Source organism: Anabas testudineus, chromosome 24 (genome assembly GCF_900324465.2).
Source record: "Anabas testudineus chromosome 24, fAnaTes1.2, whole genome shotgun sequence".
NCBI classification, from domain to species: Eukaryota; Metazoa; Chordata; class Actinopteri; order Anabantiformes; family Anabantidae; genus Anabas; species Anabas testudineus.
In genome coordinates this window covers 16638070-16656575 of record NC_046632.1, presented here as the reverse complement: position 1 = coordinate 16656575, position 18506 = coordinate 16638070, and the positions used below count along the sequence as shown (strand labels likewise).

Sequence of the window (18506 nt, the reverse complement as noted above, 5' to 3'; positions counted from 1 at the left end):
TTAATTGAACTGCACAACTCATCCTTCTTGCAGCACTGGTCCTGCTCAGCACAACATCTCCAGCATATTCCTGGATTTCATGTCTGGACTCATCTCCATCATTCTCACATTCTCATCGTCACAATCAGGGATAAGGGTGGAGGGGTGGAACTGGTCCCTTGGCTGTGTAGGTAGACCAACATCATTATGAGCCTAATCTGTGACATTAATGATGTGCTGTAAACCAGTCCCAGTGTAATTAGTAAAGAAGTGTGTTTTAGGCATGTTTTTTAATGAGTAACATTGTCATAATGAAAAAAAGAAGACACAATTATATATATCTTAAAGGACTGGTTCACAATTTTTCTTTTGTCTGTCTTAAATTAACAGTAAGAAGCCTGCATGTACGTTGAAACAGTTTTTGATTGTTGCGATTGTCTGTGTTGTTTATGCTGATAATTCGACAGTAACATAAGGAGGGCGTTTTGAAATGCTGTGACTTTAGGAGATATACAGTTGATTTGGTAGCTGAAGCATCATGTTAGCATCTGCAAACATCTGAAATTAGGTTTTGCAGGAAACAGTAATGAACATCAACACAATCTGGAGTCTGAAAAAGTGTGAACCTGCCCTTTAATAATAAATAATAATAACAATGATGATGAACAGTGATGCGTGGCTCTAATGCATGGCTTGAGGAGCAGTTCAAAGCCTCAGACCTACAGTTGTTGACTAAATGGACCTCCTGACCTCCACCTGCTTCTTGGCTGATGGTTGAACTCCTGCAGCGGCTCTCTGTCTCCCCACTCGCCGCTGGTAGGGGGCGCTGTGTCCGGCCACGCTTGTACAGTAACATGGCGGTCTGATGTGAGCGGTCGGGGACTTTCAGCAGCCCGGAGCTCTGGAAACACCGCGGCTGATCTTTCTGTTCCGCCGTCCGTGAAAACATAACAGCGGGGTGTGTGCGTCGGGTTGGTCCGCACGGTGCTGCGGTCGTTCACAGCCGGGTTCCCGGGAGCAGAGCTGGGGTTCGATCCTGGGGAGCTGGAGTCCGACTTCCCGGGTTCTGTACCAGGCGTTGCAGCCTTCGCCATCTGGGAGGAAGCCCCGGTTCCAGGCAGGGTGAGTTTTTAACGGTGCCGGTGCTGGTTCCCGTCCTGTGAGTCTGGTAGCGGCCGATTTTAGGAGCTTTAAAGTTGATAAATAACAGCGGAAGAACCGCAGCACTACACGGCTACTTTAGCCAGTTAGCGTTAGCCGAGGGGTGTTAGCATGGGGACAAATGTGAGTCACTGGGGAAACAAATGAGGTTATTACATTTATTACTTAATAACCGGGAGTGTTTATTATTAAAACATATGCCGAATTGATGATTGAATATAGTAAATTAATTGTGTTAAGTATTTGTTTATCTAAAACCCATATGGACTTGTCAGTACAGTAGAGAACATATAATTCTTGAATGTTTGCACAAGGTTTGGTTTGATAGGCAGAAAACGTGATATACCGGCTTGATGTCGGTATTAGGTTGTATCGATGAATCCACTTTTCCACATCACATCCTTTTTTTATTATATGTAAAGAAAAGGCAGGACTTTATAAGTATTATAATAAATAAATAAATTTACCAATAAACTTGCTGCACATGATATTAACCTCATCTTTACCAGCTGGACACAGTATTTGATTAATTCATCACTAAAAGACATTTTATTTGTAAAACCTTTGCACTGTGCTATTGCTGCTTTTGTTTAAGTAATTAACCAATACTATTCAACCTTTAACCCTTAAACTATTAACCTACTGTACTGTGAGGTGGAAACATGTCATCCAGTGCATCAGTTTGACTCATGACATGTTTTTGATAAATAACGTGCAAATGGCAAATAAAGAACTTGACTTAATGTCTGTTTTAATTTCTGTTTATTGTCAAAAGTGCAGAAAAGCCAGAAGCCTGAGTTAGAAGGAGTTTACGCCACACATGAGGAGAAAACTGACAAGACAACTCGAGCACAAGAAACCCAGAGCCTATGGATCCCGTCGACTCTGGACAAGGTTTGCTGTACCAGCTGTTACATTTAAGGGAACTAGTTACCATCTATTTTAAAGATGTCATGAAATAAATAAAATATTGACCACACATTAGTAAAAGTGATAGTAACTTAAGTTACAGATTGTCAATGGAGGTGCAGGCTGGATGGTGAGCTAGAAGATGTGACTTGGCCTTACTGTGCCTTGATTTAATGCATTCAGTTAATTTTGGGCAGAAATACTCATGAATTAAGTTTTTTGATTTTGTATATTACACATTACTGTACCATCTGCAAGATTCCTTAAAATCTTTCCATAATGTCTTTGATTCTCAACAACACACTGTATAAGTCTGGAATAATGACCTCACTCTTCTCCCAGGGCAAGAGAAGCCATCAGAGCAGAACTTGGTTGTATCACTCAGCTCAAAAGGACGTCAACGGAAGAAGAATTCCAAATATACTGACTATGACACTGATTACAAATTTGGTGAGGAAGGTTTGCAGGAAAAGCATACTAGACAGAGCTCAGGAGGAGGACGTGCAGCAGTATCTCCTAAAACGACTCCGAGAAGAGGTAGAAAAGCTAAAAATGTCACACAACAGACTGTGGATGGCGAAAAAGAAGCCACGGACAAAACTGTTCAAGAGTCTGATGAAAAAACCTCAATGGAAACTCCTAAAAAGACAGGGAGAGCCAAAAGGACGCCTTCAAAAAAGACTCCTACCACCAAAAAAACGCCTGCTAGAAAAACTCCTGCTACTGATGGGTGCCTCCCGACTGCAGCAGATGGAGCTGTAGATGCTGTGCAGCAGGAAAACGGGACACCAAAACCAAAGAGAAAGTATGTGAAGAGACAGCCTGTACAGAATGTTACACCAGTGACAGAATCACCATGTGGAGAAGCTCAGGGTGAGCCTCCCGTTGTATCTGAGGAGGTGGCGGAACCAAATGGGCGCCGCCGAAGAGGCGCTGCTAAGGCGTGAGTCACTTAGTCGGCTGCTACACTCACTGTATTCAACATACTGTAGTTATTCTTCTGTTTGAGACATGTGGAAATGAAGTGTGCATACATATCTGTAGTCAGGAAATGTATTTATAGAGGTTTGATACAGAGCTATATATAGTTTTTCATTAAAAGCCAGAACATGTTTTACGTCTAAAACTATTTTTGTTTTGTTTTTATGCACACAACATGACATGGCATTTCTGGAGAGCTCTGTTGACAATAATATTACAAAAATCCATCCAGGGCACTGAAGTACCTCCACATTCTGGCAAAAGAGATGCTCAGTCATAAAAGTGAGGAGACCAGCTCTCAGCCCGATTCCAACAGTGAAGTCACTGGTACAGAACGGAAAAGTACAAAGGGAAGCAAAGGTGTGTCATCTTCTCGCTGTTATGATTCAGCTTCCTGCTGCTCACATACATGTACACGATCCCAATGTGCCTTTCTACTGGCCTTGACTGTCAGGCAACTACTGATTAATAGCAACTCTTAATTTAATATGCTATCCCAGGATTCTAATATTTCTTGTCATAAGTACACTTATCACTTGCTGTGTCTATAAGTTAAGAAAGTAAAATTGTGTCTGTAATTAAGGGCTGCAGTAGCATGAGCTGTGTGTCACATTAAACTCTGGTGAAACATTCAAGGACAGTACAGAGTGTAGGTCATCTGTGTTTTAAAAGTGCTCTAAGCCTAATAAATTACCACTTACAGTTGTATCAAAATAGAAGAATCTATCCTATCATCCTCATGTACCAGTAGCTGTAAAGATTCCCATGTACTATAACAATGATTCTTGCACATTCTTGCAGTGATCAAGGGCAAAAAGAGGAAACGTGCTTGTTATGACAGTGATGCTCCAGAAGATGAAGACTTTGTGCCAGGTGTTGAAGATCAAGAGGCTGAGGAGACGGAAGATGAAGAATCTGCTGAGGATTCAGACCTGGACTACATAAGGATAGGTGGAAGAGGTCCTGCAGATTTCCACACCCCCAAGACTGTAAGTAGTTCTCTCAAGCTGCTGTTGTTTAGACATTAACTGGGTGGGCTGCATGTGAGAACGCAAATGTCCGAGTCAGACAGCCTGGCCATTAAATGGACTTTATTCTTTGAGCCGTCTAAAAGAAAGTGTGTGTAGTTTCTGCACAAGTTCATGTGAAAAGGCAGAAGGTAATAGTCCAGAGTATTTAGTGAGCATGTGTTGGGGCTAAAAGGTGTTTCCTTTTAGTCGATTTACTCAGCAGAGTAAAACATTCACCATTCTGAGCCACAACAAATCTCTCTCCTTCTCTTTTTCTCCTACAGACCTACTCCAGTGCCAAAGCCACCAACGGACTCACCATGAACTCCATGAAAGTTGTTTGGGAAGCCACTGAGACAACCAAGAAATTGTAAGTAGTAACAGTCCTGTTGTGGCTCTTCCTCTCTACTGAACTGCATCACAAGCCCCAGACATTTTAGAACTCAAACCACAGATGATGCAAACCTGCTTTGATTTTTTTCTGTGTTTGCACAAGTTTAAGTGTTTTCCCTTCCTGACATGTAACCACATACATGTTTGTAAAAAAAAAAATCACAAATTCAACAACCCTAAAGTGCAAAACAGCACAAGAAAAGCAAACTGTACTATTTTTTTTATTTTTAGTCCTGTAGTGTGTTTGTGTCATTATGGTGTGTGTGTTTTTTCAGCCGTGAAAAGCATTACAGCAGCTGGGTGTTTGCAGAGTGGGTCCCCTCCACTAGTGCCTGGCACCATGTACCACAAAGGTAGTTGCTTTAAAGATTGTAAATGATGAATGAATACTGTTTTTTTCCAAGCTGTATGTAAGATAATAATCAACTGTTTGTGTGTGGCACAGTGATTTAGACAAATACCTGCCTAAGGAGCTTCATTCTGCTGATTTCAAAGTGTCCAGAGAAGGTCGGAGTGAAGAGGAGACGCCTCTGCAAAGACTCAGCAGGTAAAACCGATCACCATCCAATATTTGACTAATCCACAAGCTACAAGGCTGATTATATAAGCACTGATTATAAATGTGATGCAATTTCAACTTTAGTTCTGTGAAAATTTAAAACAAATTTCTGTGTTTTTACTGTTTTTTTTTTTAAACCTTTTCTGTTCATTTAAGGTTTGAGGCAGTGTCGGCCCACCCAGATCACTGGGACATGCTATTGAATGCAGGCGGGCCAGTCTGGGCCATGGAGTGGTGTCCGACACCTGATGGTGCTCCGGCGACACAGTACGTTGCTCTGGCCTGCCACCAAGGGATGGATGACCTGCACTATGTGAACAAGATGTACACTGGGCCTGGACTAGTTCAGTTGTGGGACGTGGGCCAACTGGAGTACAACAAGAGGTGCAGATAAAGTGTTTTTACTTTATTTATTCGATTTTTTTAGCTCTGCAGGCAGGTGGTTTATTTTTTATCTTCCAGAGTATTTCTTGTAACTTCAAAATGACAATTTGCAGTGTAATGTTTACTAGTCCTGTCTTTTTCATCTACCCCCTCTCTACATAGACCAGACTCCCAACCATCCCTGGCCTATGCTTTGGCTCAGGACAAAGGCTTCATCTGGAATCTAAAGTGGTGTCCTGCAGGAGGCTGGGAGCTTCCCAGCTGTGGAAGAAAGGTAGGCTGCCAGTATTTGAAAGCTAGGATTAGAATATTTGGACCATAATTATAACCTTGTGTACTAAAAAAATTACATCTCTCATCCCCAAAGGCTCCATTCCTACCTCGGCTGGGTCTTCTAGCAGTTGCCACCTCCAACGGTGTAGTCACCATTTACAGCCTCCCCCACCCTGATGCTCTGCACTCCAACAAGAAGCTCCCAGACTCAGGTGATACTCTTTTACGATTGTTGTACATGAATTACAAAAGTGAACATGGTGTTAGTACAGTTTTCCTCAACTATAAAAATAGTACCCTGACGTGACCCTACTGAGACTCCCAGGTGGTGAAGTCTGTTGTGCTCAGCAGAGGGCAGTGTTGGTTTTCTAAAACTTTATGTGGAACCAGTTTTCTTGTAGTCTGTGAAGAAACAGTACTGCAGTAAAGAAAGTGCCTCGGTGGTAATTACTGGATCATGGCAGCACTGTAAAAATTAACAGCTCAACTTAGATCTACTGCTCCATCCAGCACCTTTGAGGATTATTTCACAAGCCTCGCTTCTATTTCTTCACACACAACAACTAAAATGGCACATTAAACAAAATAATGAGATTTTTAATGTATCCTCACTGACACATCCCATCTCAGAGGAACGCTCCGAACTCTGTTCTGACCACTAGAAGGCAAGAATGAGTCTTTTTCACAGGCTCCATAGTCACTTTGAATCATGATCCTCACCTGCAGATGATTGAGTATAATATGGATCCATTGGGTGACTCAGACTCAGAGATTGTCTGAAAAATATGATCTCGTTTCTACTGACGACTACGTTTGACACTGTGTATATGTTGCAAGGACAATAGATTCAACATGACTTGGGAAGAATCAGCAGGTAGAAGAAACATTGTGGGAAGACACTTCCTCATTTAGGTTTGCAACAAATGAGTATTTTCAGTATTAAATCTGTAAAAGAGTAAAAATTGACTTTACACCTTCTTAAAATCCTGGACAACATTATTAAATTGTGTATTTTATTCAGTTTAAATATAAAAAAAACAACAAATGCAGCAGAGAAGCTGGCAGTAGTTAAACACTCCTCTAAAAAACACATAAACCAAAATGCACATACAGACTCTTTCCGGGAGTGTGGTTGCATGCTGACATTATGGATGGTGGCGTCTATGGTCCAGTCTATTCAGATCACTGCGTCAGCTGCCTCTGGGGCTCTGCTGATAAAAGACTGTATGAATGAGATTAATGGCGAGCTTATCTTCCACATCCATCATACACAGAAACCTGGGTATGTCTGCACATGTGTGTATGCGTGTTTATCTGTCTGCGTCTGGCCAGAGGTACACAAGTTAAGATCATAGCATTTCATCACAGCACACACCTCAGAAATACACACACTTCACATTACATTATTATATTAGATCACCGTGGACACAACCTTCTCACATCCCATTAAGCCTTATCACATGGGATGTACTGTATCTCCCGTGTAGTGCAGTGTAACATGAAAATTGGCTGATAGTTGTTTCTGTAGGCAGATAATGATATTTTTCAGTGAAGAATACTCTTACTCAGCATCGTGTAGGATATGTACTGCTTCACATTTAGGCTTCCTGCTGATTTGTATTCTTCTCACAGTCTTAAACACCTACTCTCTGCGCTGCTATATGAAATTAAATTCTTTTGCATTGCCTTGCCTGTGTTTGTATCTATTCATTTATTTTGATAAAAGCCCAGCATCAGGCCCATTATTCACCTATTGTATTTCTCACACTAGTGACGACTGATATAACCAAACACACAAATGACTTAACCTCACTATATTACACTTGGCTTGGTTTCACAATTAAGAAAGATTTTCAGTGCTACACTTTGGACATAAAACTATATAAAGCCTGACATTTCCATTCTTTTCTTCCTTTCTCCATTGCTTCATGGCCCCTGGTTTCCATTTTATTTTGTAGCAATGGGTCATTGGGTCCAGTTTCCAAAGAACTACTCCATCAGCCCCCTGCTTCCAACCATAGCTTATACTTATTGAATCGAAAGGTTGCATTTAAAGATACCATACTTACATTACAATACTTTGTTTGTTCTTCGCCTACAATAATTAAAATGTATTATTTATATTTATACTTATTTATCACTATTTGTCCCTCGGTGTGGTGGGATTAGGTTTTACTGCTCTTGATAATCAGTGGCAGTGTCTCATAGAGCTCTCCTGATGGTTTTGAAGACACCTGACTTTTCACTGAGCACCACTATCAGGCCAAGGTTTGCTAAGTTAAATAACTTGAAAATGAGCAGTTCAATAGGTGTAATTTCAGATGACATCTTTGTCATATCATATGATGTTTTTGTCATATCCCAGTCTTGAAAATTAAGAATTAAGATAAGCAGGTCACAGAATCCATTTGTTATCTTTTTAGCCACGCTAACTGCCTAATTATGTTGCTAATGGACGTCTGAATGTTCTCTTATCTTGTAAAATATTTCCATGTACTGTTTAAATTGGCACAAACTTTGCGTCAGACATTCATAGTTCCCACAAAATAAATTCTAATGGTTTGGGCAGTCGTTAAACTTGTCATCTTGCACCAGTAGCAGGTAAAAATGTAGATTTTTGTTCAGTGTGTGTATGTTTTCTGTTTGTGTGTATAACAGGGAGGATATGGGACTCTCTGTTGGCTTCCACCAGATACATTGCACATGTGATTCCAAAATGCTGACTTGGTTTTTTTGGTTTGCAAGCTGAAAAATACTTTTCATCCTCTGACTGTTCCTCAAGGCCAGATGACAAAATGTATGTTGAACCGGCTCTAGAGAGAACGTGGAGGTATTGGGCTTGAATGTGGTTAATGTGTACCTCTCCACCAACCCTATGCTGTTTCCAACAGATAATTATAAATGGCTTTTGTCTGTGCAGTCGCCAGAATGAATGAGGTAGTGAATGAGGAGAGAAAGGGGGTGGGGGTTGTGGATGCAATGTGGAAGAAAAAAAAAGACAAAAGGGAGGATGTGAGACGGCGTACTGAACACACATAATTTACCGCACCATTCTCCATCAGACAAAGATCTATAATTGAAATGACAAAGAAGATGCATCACTGAGCCAGTTGTTAGTGTTGGAAGCTATGAATTTTAGGTCTAGAGAGGACACGTCTCGTACCCTTAGTCTGTCAGTCATCGTGGACTTGGTTGAGATTGAGTTGAAAGGGAGGTGGGGGGGGTCACAGGGAGGCCAGGTCTAAGTGTGTAGTGTTTCTATTTATAGCAGTAACCAGCCTGGTATCAGTCCTCAGTTTAGGGTTCATGCTTTTACTGCTAAGATCATTTTCTGGTTGAGGTTTAAAATGAAAGAGTTCACAGGTATAGTCTGGTTCATAGATGGGTAGGAACTGGTTTAGGTATAGATGAGGACCTATAATATATAACAATATGTAACTTAAACTAGCATGAGAATCAAATAATTTAATTTGATCAGTTTATGGCAAAACCCATTTCACTGTTCTTTACAAGATAATACCATCAGCACCTGTTTGTCCTCAGTAAGATACCATCACATATATCTGCAGAATTCTTCATACTGCTTTAAATTTCAGCTTACTGAGAAAAGTTTGATCCACAAATGTTTCAAATGCTTCCTTTGTATTATGTAAACAGGATAACACCTTTCCAACTGAGAAGCTTCACTCACATCAAAATTAAATACAGGACTGACTGCAGTTCATGTTGGATCCTTTACTTACAGAAGAGGACTTGATTTACGGCTCTAGAGGTTTATTAAGAGTTTGTTTTTCTTGGGCAGAGATGAGTTGATAGAGTGTGAAAGAGTGAGGACACTATTGATTTAAACTGGAAGAAAAAAGAAAACTAATGAAGGGGAAACAGTCTAACACCTTTTTTTTTCCATTATTGGATTTTATCTTTTAAACAACGGTGATTGCCGAGGTGGACACAGTAGAATAATTTCTAAAATGCCACTTAACATCCAGTAATATCTGGCAGTAGCAGAGAAGTGGTCTGTCTTGATACAGACATTTGTTTCCCCTGGGTTTCCACATTTTACATCATTTGTGTTTGTTGGATATTTTTGGCAGCACCCTATGTCAATGTGTTTTTTAATTGTCATGACATTAACATGTGATTAATGTTCCTCTCCACAGAAAACAGCAGCCAACAGCTGAGAGTATATAAGGTAGGCTCCTATGAAAAGTCTTGCATCATGCTGTCTCATCATTATGCTGGTAATGCCCCCCCCCCCCCCCGTCGTTCACACAGTAATAAGTGTTTCTCCCTGTTGTTTTCTGAAGGCAAAGGGAGTTGTAACTCTGAAGCTGGGTGCCTTCAAATCTCCTCGTTGTGAAAAAAGTGGGCAAGTCTTGTCTATGGATTGGCTGCCTGAAAAACCACACAATATAATTGCAGTTGGATTCTATGATGGTATGAATTGATTTCTCGGAGATGCTGCTGATTAGTTGGTTCAGTATTTGAAAGAACAAACAAATTAACACTGGATCTCCTCAGATTCCTAATAAAAACATGTTTTGCTTAATAATGTGTGTGCTTTTAACTCTTAATCTGTTTGCATTGTCTCTTTCTGTCCAGGTATAGTAGGTCTATGGGATCTGTCCACAAAGTCTTCACTGTTGCGAATACGAGAGTCGGATGCGTCCCTGAGCCTGCTGCCCCATCGATGCCTCCTAGCTCATGACCATGCTGTTCGGGCCCTGGCCTTCTGTCCTGCCTCCAGGTAGACATCTTCACCCTGATCTCACTTAGTGCTGCGGTTACTGCCCATCACTTATTATCGTAGGTCATCTGTACATGTGTGGTTAAAAACAGTGTTGTTGTATTTTGTATTTTACTGTCTATTTATCCTGCTGGAAGATTTGTACAGTTACATTTTCCCTCATCGTGTGTTGTACGATTTCTCTTTATATTCTAAGAACTTTCACACATTCATTCGTTCACAATCTTTAGGATTTCCATCCGTCTAGCCGTTCTGTTAGCATAGCTAAAAACTTTCTTTCTAGTGTTTTAACAGGTTAGTTCTCATGTTTCACTTCAGTTGGGTTTATAACTCCAAATCATGAAAATAGTTTCAAAGGAAAAGCAATGAAACTCCTCCATGCAAGCAAAAAAACATAACATACTGTAAGAAACTTTATATAAGATCACAATAGATTTGGATAGAACAATTGCATGTATTTCATGACTTTCTGTTTGCTTGCTTGTTCAGCTTTCTTTCTCCATGTGCTGTAGTTTGGCAGTTTTATTCACAGAGGATTAAAAAGGTAGGTTGAAGGCAGAGTTGACTTGCAGCCAAAGGCAGCACCATAAATCCTGAACGCAGAAGGGTGTGTTGAAGTTTAGTAGAAAAGCCTTGCTCCACTGTATTCAGGCACTAATTCAGAATGTAGGGTACAAGGCCAGGTGTGCAGCCAGGTCCTCTCTAAGCTATCACCATTCAAACCAGGTAGACTCCCTCTGAGGTTACCTCAACTAAGATCTTGCTAAAATTAATCAAAAGCTTGATCTTCTGGCTAGAAATATTTAACTATTCCTGGGTTGAATCTTTAGAATATAGAGCCCAGGGATAATGAAAAAAGGGAAGCACATTTTTTCAGGTTTATTTTTAAGGCTGAGGACAGATTGTCGGTCATCTGTGTTTCAAAAGCCCCCAGTCACCCAAAAACCAAACACAAACTGATCAAATTATGAACTGAACAGTGGGTTTAGAGTTTGTAGTACTATTATATTACATAAACAGTAATATTTGTCCAGTAGCTTGCTTGGAGGAATATGCTTTTCATTGGTCTCACAGCACTAACCCATGTCCCCTGTATATACTCCCTAAATCCTGATATATTTGCCATAAAAGCTCAGAGATGAGCACCGACTGTCCAAAATCTAATATTTGATAAATAGTCACAGATCAAAAGTTTAACTTTAAAACCGTCTCTTACCTCTCAAATTATTTCCTCTGCTCCATTACTCAGCTGATGTACGTATAGATTAGGAGAAAGATGGAGGTGTCATTTTCATCATCCTTGCCTGCTACAAGGATTCACTGACAGCACTGATATGCAGTGCAAGTCAGCATAGGGGGTAAAGTAATGCTCAAGACTAAAATTGGGTTTTTATTAAAAATCTAATATTGGCCAGTCAGTGTGTCATCCACATATTTGATGTGAAGGAGTTTCATCAGTTTTTTGCCTTTAACTGCTCCAACAGTGGCAGTCTGTCTAAAATCATCTGTAAGGTGCAGACACAACCAACCAAAAAAGAAAATGAATATGGCTTTTAGTGTCCTATGATTTAAATGCCTCTAGTGCCTTCACATGAATGCAGTTCTGAGAGAATAGCTGATATTACAATTCTAGAAAATATGCTAGAAAACTACTCTTAAGAACATTTTATTGAACATCAGCTTAAAGTAGACAGCAAATGCATTTTAAACTCCAACATCAGTTCAACTTGATATTGGGTAACTTCTCATTTCTTCAGTAATCTTTTACTAACCCCCTAAAAACTACTAATAGGCCCATTTAGCTTGTAGACGTGCAGATGTAGCTTTGTATCTACACATTACTTCCTCAAGGTTCATACAGTGTATAAGTAATTAATGTTGCCATTAGCAGCACTGCAGCATCATTTCATGTCTGATCTGAGATAAACACCTCACTGCAACGGCGATGACCAGTGCAAGAGGAGGAATCGTGTTTTCTGGTTTTCCGTCTGGGCACTCTCTTCTGAGGACAAACATCCGTGTAAACAACGTCCTGGTTAGCTGATGAACACAGCCGCAGTGCTGGAATTCTAGTTGAACGTTTGTTAGAGCAACTGTTGGTTTTCTTTAAAAGACAGATCTGGTAAGTATAGATCTAAAGTTGAACTGAGGGTGAGTAAGAAGATTAATGCTGCAGAGAGAGTCCCTCTTGGCAGCAGAGAGACTCACAAGGACATCTATTTCATCTGGATCACTGCTTTTTAATTACACAGTCATGTTGAAAGATAAAACTCTTTCTGCTCCACTTCTGCATTTCTTTTCTTTTGTCTCAGCTGAACAGTTTGTCATCTTCCCCTGTTCGTCTCTGTTCTCCTCATTCATACACCACACAGATTTGATCAATGTTAGTAGAATCATGTGGTAGTTCTGTGTTAAAGCACTGCATGTACAAGTTCAGCCGTTCTCATTTTCCCTAAATGGAAAACAGCAGATTGCTTCTCACTGTTTACTAGTCTCAAATAAAATCTCTCTCTTCTCTTTTTCTGTCAGACACCTGTTGGTGACAGCAGGAGAAGATCGCTATGTGAAGACTTGGGATCTGAGGAGGCCCTATACTCCCCTGACTGTTCAGAAACGCTATCTGACCAATGAAATTTATTGGCCGCTGAATGCACCTGGCCTCCTGATGGCCCAGGAATGTGCCTATGCACCGTAAGAAAGCTTCTGTTTATTTCAGCGTATATGATGTTTTGAGTACTCCAGTGATTAAACATTGTATTTCTGTGCATCCATTCTTTCTTCTCCTTTTTTTATTAATATTATTTCTTCATTTATGTTTTTTAAGGAGAGGATCACAAGGAGTCCATTACATTGACCATTACTCCCGTTCCCTCTTTGTTATTCCTAGAACTGGCACTGTGTGGGTGAGTCTGACTGTTGTAATTTTCCATCTCTTAGTTATTAGCATCCTCTGCATATTTAACTAGCTTCAGCATAAGTAAAGTTTACAGACACCACAAAAGCGTAAGGCAGGCATTGTTCTGTTTATTTTATGTGCAAAGATTCCAGTGGAAAGCTGAAAACCAACAACTCCATAGTTCATCTGAGTATGTCTGGACTTCTTTATCATGTCTGTGGCTCCTTTTGCTTCATATATCGCCAAGATATTTACCACGATTTTGAACAAAAGCCAGTTATGCAGCTGTGTCGCATTGCAATTTTTCACTCATAGGAACATTAACCAGCCCAGAACAGACTCTTCTTCTACTTAGTTTCTTATACTCACACAAGATCTATATACTCTGAGTGGACAAGGCTGTTCTACTATAGAAGCCGGTTTATAAGCCTGTTTATATTATAACCAACAATAATACTGTTATTAAGGTGTAATTCTCAGTAAAAGTGTGGATTTAATCTAAATCATAAATGTGAAGTTCAGTAGAAAACAACTTAACGTCTCTTGCTGATTGGTCTGTTTCTGTCTTATTGCAGTCCATATCTTTCACTGATTGGATGAACAGTGTGGTCACGTCAGACAGCTTCGGAGAGGTGATCTTTGCCGTGTTACCTCAGATAAACTACATCCCTCCTTACATCAAACGTACAATAGAAAGACGTTTTGTAAGTTTACAAGTTGATTTTGACCAACTGCAGTGACAGAAGCACATTCTGTATTTGCAAATAAGATCTGAAGACAAGCTAAACTGTGCCTGTCATAACCTTTTCACATCATGCTGTTTCTATAGCCTGTGTACTTCACATCTCTGGTGCCTTATGGCACAACTGAAAAAGACAATCAGGAGACAGGAAGAGTGGAGGAGGAGGGAGACGCTGCTGAAGCACAGGAAGGCGGAGCAATGGAAGAATCGGGTGCTCAATCTGATAGAGGGAATGAAAATGATCATGAACAAGAGAGAGAAGGAGGAGGAGGAGGAGGAGGTAGTAAAGATGAAAGTCCTTCTCTACGGTTTGAGACATACAAAGAGGCTGTTAAGAAATACTACCTTCACCATACAGACTATGACATGGTGGGTGCACGGACTTTACACCTATGATAACATTACAACCATAGTAACATTACTGCAACTCTACATTTAATCGCTCTTAACTGTCTCCTCTCCTCTTTGCAGCGCACCTTTGCAGGAAGTGAGAACCGAGCTGTGTGGAAACGCATGCAAGCCACAGAAATAAAGTCGAAGCTGAACCTGGATGAGATGACTTTAGCTGCATTACACAAGGTAGGTCTGTCCCTGCACAGACAGGAAGCAGTGCAGGCATCGTCAGACTCCTGCTGCAGCTCATTTGAATGAGAACAGAAACAGGTGAGAGATGTAGAAAGAGCCTCTTTCTCCTCCCTCATCTTTCTCCTCCACTGATGGGTAGCTATAAAGACAGGCTAAATGTAATGATGTGTAAAATGAGAAAAATGTCACCCTCGGTGGGAGGAGGGGGCAGAGGGGTAGATGGAAAGCAGCCATTTGAGGATTTGATGTGTTCAATTCTAGGAGAGGCAGAGTGGAGGGTGTCTGTGTCCTCTGGGATGGGATGATGGACGGGTTCCTCAATGGACAAAAAATCGCCACTGGGTTTTTGACTGGCTCAGAAGGGACTGACTTGAGCAGTGGAAGAGGAGCAGTTTATTTCACTGAAGTGAAGCCCAGAAATAAAAGAAAAGACACAGATATTGACTTACTGAGAATTTTAGCTGAGTCACTCAGTGGAGGGGATATTTAATATTTTACAGTTTACGTCTGAGTGGATCAGATGTTGACATGATACATAGCACAGTGGCTGAGAGCTCAATGCACTGGTTCAAGCCTCTTCTTGTTCTCCTCAGGTGCGTTTCAACCCGAACATGAGCTGCCACATCTGGGTGGTGTCGGGAGGCCAGACAGGACTAGTCAGACTTAATTGTCTGAGGGGTATGATCACCTCTCAAGTGAAGAAGATGATAAGTGACAACCAGGCTCAGTTCAACGCGTTGTACCAACCAACAGACCAGGAGGACACCGTCCAGACTGTGACAGATGAGCTATAGCAGGAGTTTCACTTCACTACAGAATCAGAAGGTGGATCGCACTTTGTGTATGCAAAAACACAAACTTGTAAACTTGGTTGTTTAAGAATGACAACAAATCAATATGAATTTGTCATGTGCACTGAAACATCATACGTAATTCGGGTTCAGTGTCAAATGAGCAGGAATGATAGAAAACCAAACGTCGATCAGTGCTACTTTCAATTCAGAAAGGAAAACAATGATTTGTTGCTTCTCTTCCAATGAAACCATGATTTTATTTTGAAAATTTTTTCTGTTTCTCTAATAGGAACTGTTGAATTTCCCAACAAACACATTAATTCCACAGCATCTTAGTTTTCCACTCCTGACAGTATCATGCAGTCTGTCATTACTCATTATTCTTAGATAAAAAACAAATCACATCAAGTGCTTCCAGTCCCAAAATGGAAGATGTGAAAGATCAATTTGCAAAATGTGAATAAACCCAAAATATAAATGCTAATATACCGTTTACATTTTCAGAAAGTCATTCCATTGCACTTCACGTGTTTTAGGGTTTGTAGCTACAAGAATCTCAGTATCGTTTTTATAGTCATTTAGTGGGTCGGTCAATTAAAGCTCCTGCATTAGTCTTATTCTGTCTCTTAATGTGCTCAGACTCTGCTCGTAAGGTTTTGGTTGTTTGTTTTTTTCTTACAGTATCTCAGAGATGCACTTTTTGGAATAGCACCCCTCAAATCTTCCCCCACTTCAGTGTTGATGTTTTGAAGTTGCTAACTGTACAACAGCAAACAAAAAGAACGGACTCTATATTTGAGCTCATTGTTGCTGCTCTGTTTTTGTAATTAACTACTCAGGCTGTAACTGAGGGGAAATACTTGAATATTTTTTCTTATAATTCTGATGGATGTAATGTTTGTAAATGACACAATTTTAGATCTTTTTCTATTCTTGTTTTTTTCTTTTAGTGTCATATCTATCCCTGGTGTTATTATGATGATGATGTTATCTTCTAACAGCTACAGTATTTTGACATTCATTTTATTTTTCAGCATCTCCAGCTAAATTGGAATATTTATCTATTAGTTAAACAATCACCTCAGTGTCATTTTTCCCTCTAAGTTCAGTTAGAGGTTTGAAAATGTCCGTTTTCTTTAGTTTTACTCTGTTTTTACAGAATGATGTTCAGTGAACACCACAATAATGTTGTCAGTCACAAAAATAGTGAATTACTGGGGATATTATCATCTACTTGTAATTCATAAAGGCATAAAACTGTACAGCATTTTCTTTCTTTTTTTGCTATTTGCTGTGTATACTATTTTTATAATAAATATTTGAATAACTATTTTAATATTTATTATTTGAATAAATGCTAATATTAAGATTGAATCCTTTGTCTTGGCCTGTCAAAATAATTTTATTACAAGGCTGCTGTTAGCAGCTGTTTTATAGCTTTTGATCATATCAAAATTGGAAATTTTCCCTAGAGTGATCAAATAAATAAATAAATTTGAACATAACACCAATGTCCGTGACGGAAACGCCTAGAACAGGTAGATGTGTTTGGCAATAAATAAAATGTCTAATGCCCTGTTGGATTTCCATCATCTGCAAACTTTTATTTCTCTTTACAAAAAACTTGAGACACAAAAATAAAATGTCAAACATCACAAATGTCATAAGTGGATTTATGCAATATTACTAGACCACAGACAAATAAGACTTTTTAAAGACAGATTGTACAAGGAACATAAATGTATTTACACATGTACACACAAAATCATACACAGAAAATACACAATATTTGACATATTTACAACAGTCACACAAAGGATAATTGTCACAGACGGCAACGGCACAATACGGAGCATTCTCAAACATTAGACTTCCATAGTGAACAAACAGGAACTGTGTTTTCTGGAATTAAATGAACTTTATCAGACTGTAAAGAAGACTTTGGCTCCAGTTTAACAATGCATCCTGTAGAGCAGAACTCCAGTGTGCATGGATAGAATATCAAAACTAGTACAGTTAAATGCATGGGTTATCATTACATTCAACTTAGTTTTCATAGCTGTTGGGTCCATATATATTCTCATTTTCTATTTCAAAAAGAAAAATCTCTGAAATATACAGAATCTCCTTAGAAATTGGTGAAAATATAAAATTTTAAAGATTTAAGACTTTGATTAATCTTCAGCATAGTGTGTCAACATATTCTGATTGGCAGTTGAACAATAAATGCCTTACTGTACATGATATTTAGTAACAGCTAACAACCATGCAAGTATTTGGATCAGAGTGGCTGACTAGGTGTTTACAATGTACAACTGTACTTCCATTAAAAGCAACTGTCAACATCAACAATTTATAATAGCTGCAAAACATTAAGTAATGTCACCTGGCTTGTTGCCTTTTCTTATGGTGTGAAATGACAAATTGTTCCCTTTTCTCAACTGCTGAGTATAGATTGTAGGTCCAACACTGCCCAGAACTTCCTAAGATTCCTTGAAAACTGCTCTTAGTATTTATGATCACCAGAGGATAAATTCGAATTAGGTCATTTACACCTTTTCGTCTACTCCCCCCTCAGGCCCAAGTTATTATAACTAACTGTGGTAAAACTTGAATTGAATCTTGTTGTAAAACCTAAATAACTGAATAGACCTTTTGTTGAAATGAAAACATCTGAGCACATTCCCGCTCCCCCTGATATTATTTGAATTGTTTCTTTGTTTACGGCAAATGGTCTTTTTGCTACATATAAAATTATCATATTGCTGTAAAACTGTGGATAATCATGGTGACCCTTTATTATCAGCCCAAGAGTTTAGAAACTGTTTACCATTTAATATTCTGAGCATGTTCCTGCTCCCCAGAGGATGAGCCCATCTAATGTTTTAGGTTATTAAAAGGTATGTCCTCTCATAACATAACTTTAGATTGTCATGAAACATGCGTATATTGATGGTCCCAAGATGAATTGTGTTGGTTCTTTACACTAAAGCCCACAATTTTCACTGAAATGAAAAAATTCTGTGCATATTGCTCCTGCTCCTCCAAAGATAAACCTTGAATAGTGTTTTTGTTTTCTAGGTGCAGCCTTTA

General features: G+C 39.5%; 1 protein-coding gene across 2 annotated transcripts; it reads left to right on the top strand.

Annotated features, from left to right (window-relative positions):
* Positions 1–828: 828 nt before the first annotated feature.
* gtf3c2 (general transcription factor IIIC, polypeptide 2, beta) lies at positions 829–16741 on the top strand. 2 transcript variants are annotated; one of them, XM_026341350.1, is made up of 20 exons: positions 829–1101; positions 1921–2034; positions 2392–2992; positions 3263–3390; positions 3832–4019; positions 4325–4410; positions 4709–4786; positions 4879–4980; positions 5149–5376; positions 5539–5650; positions 5744–5861; positions 9810–9841; positions 9957–10086; positions 10252–10396; positions 12926–13087; positions 13221–13299; positions 13868–13996; positions 14122–14403; positions 14506–14613; positions 15213–16741. In XM_026341350.1, exons 2-20 carry the CDS (start codon positions 2010–2012, stop codon positions 15411–15413), a joined length of 2934 nt encoding a protein of 977 aa, XP_026197135.1. In that variant the 5' UTR covers positions 829–1101; positions 1921–2009; the 3' UTR covers positions 15414–16741. The 2 variants fall into 2 exon arrangements, with proteins under 2 accessions (XP_026197135.1, XP_026197134.1); XM_026341349.1 differs by having other exon boundaries at positions 1916–2034.
* The last annotated feature ends 1765 nt before the right edge of the window (positions 16742–18506 follow it).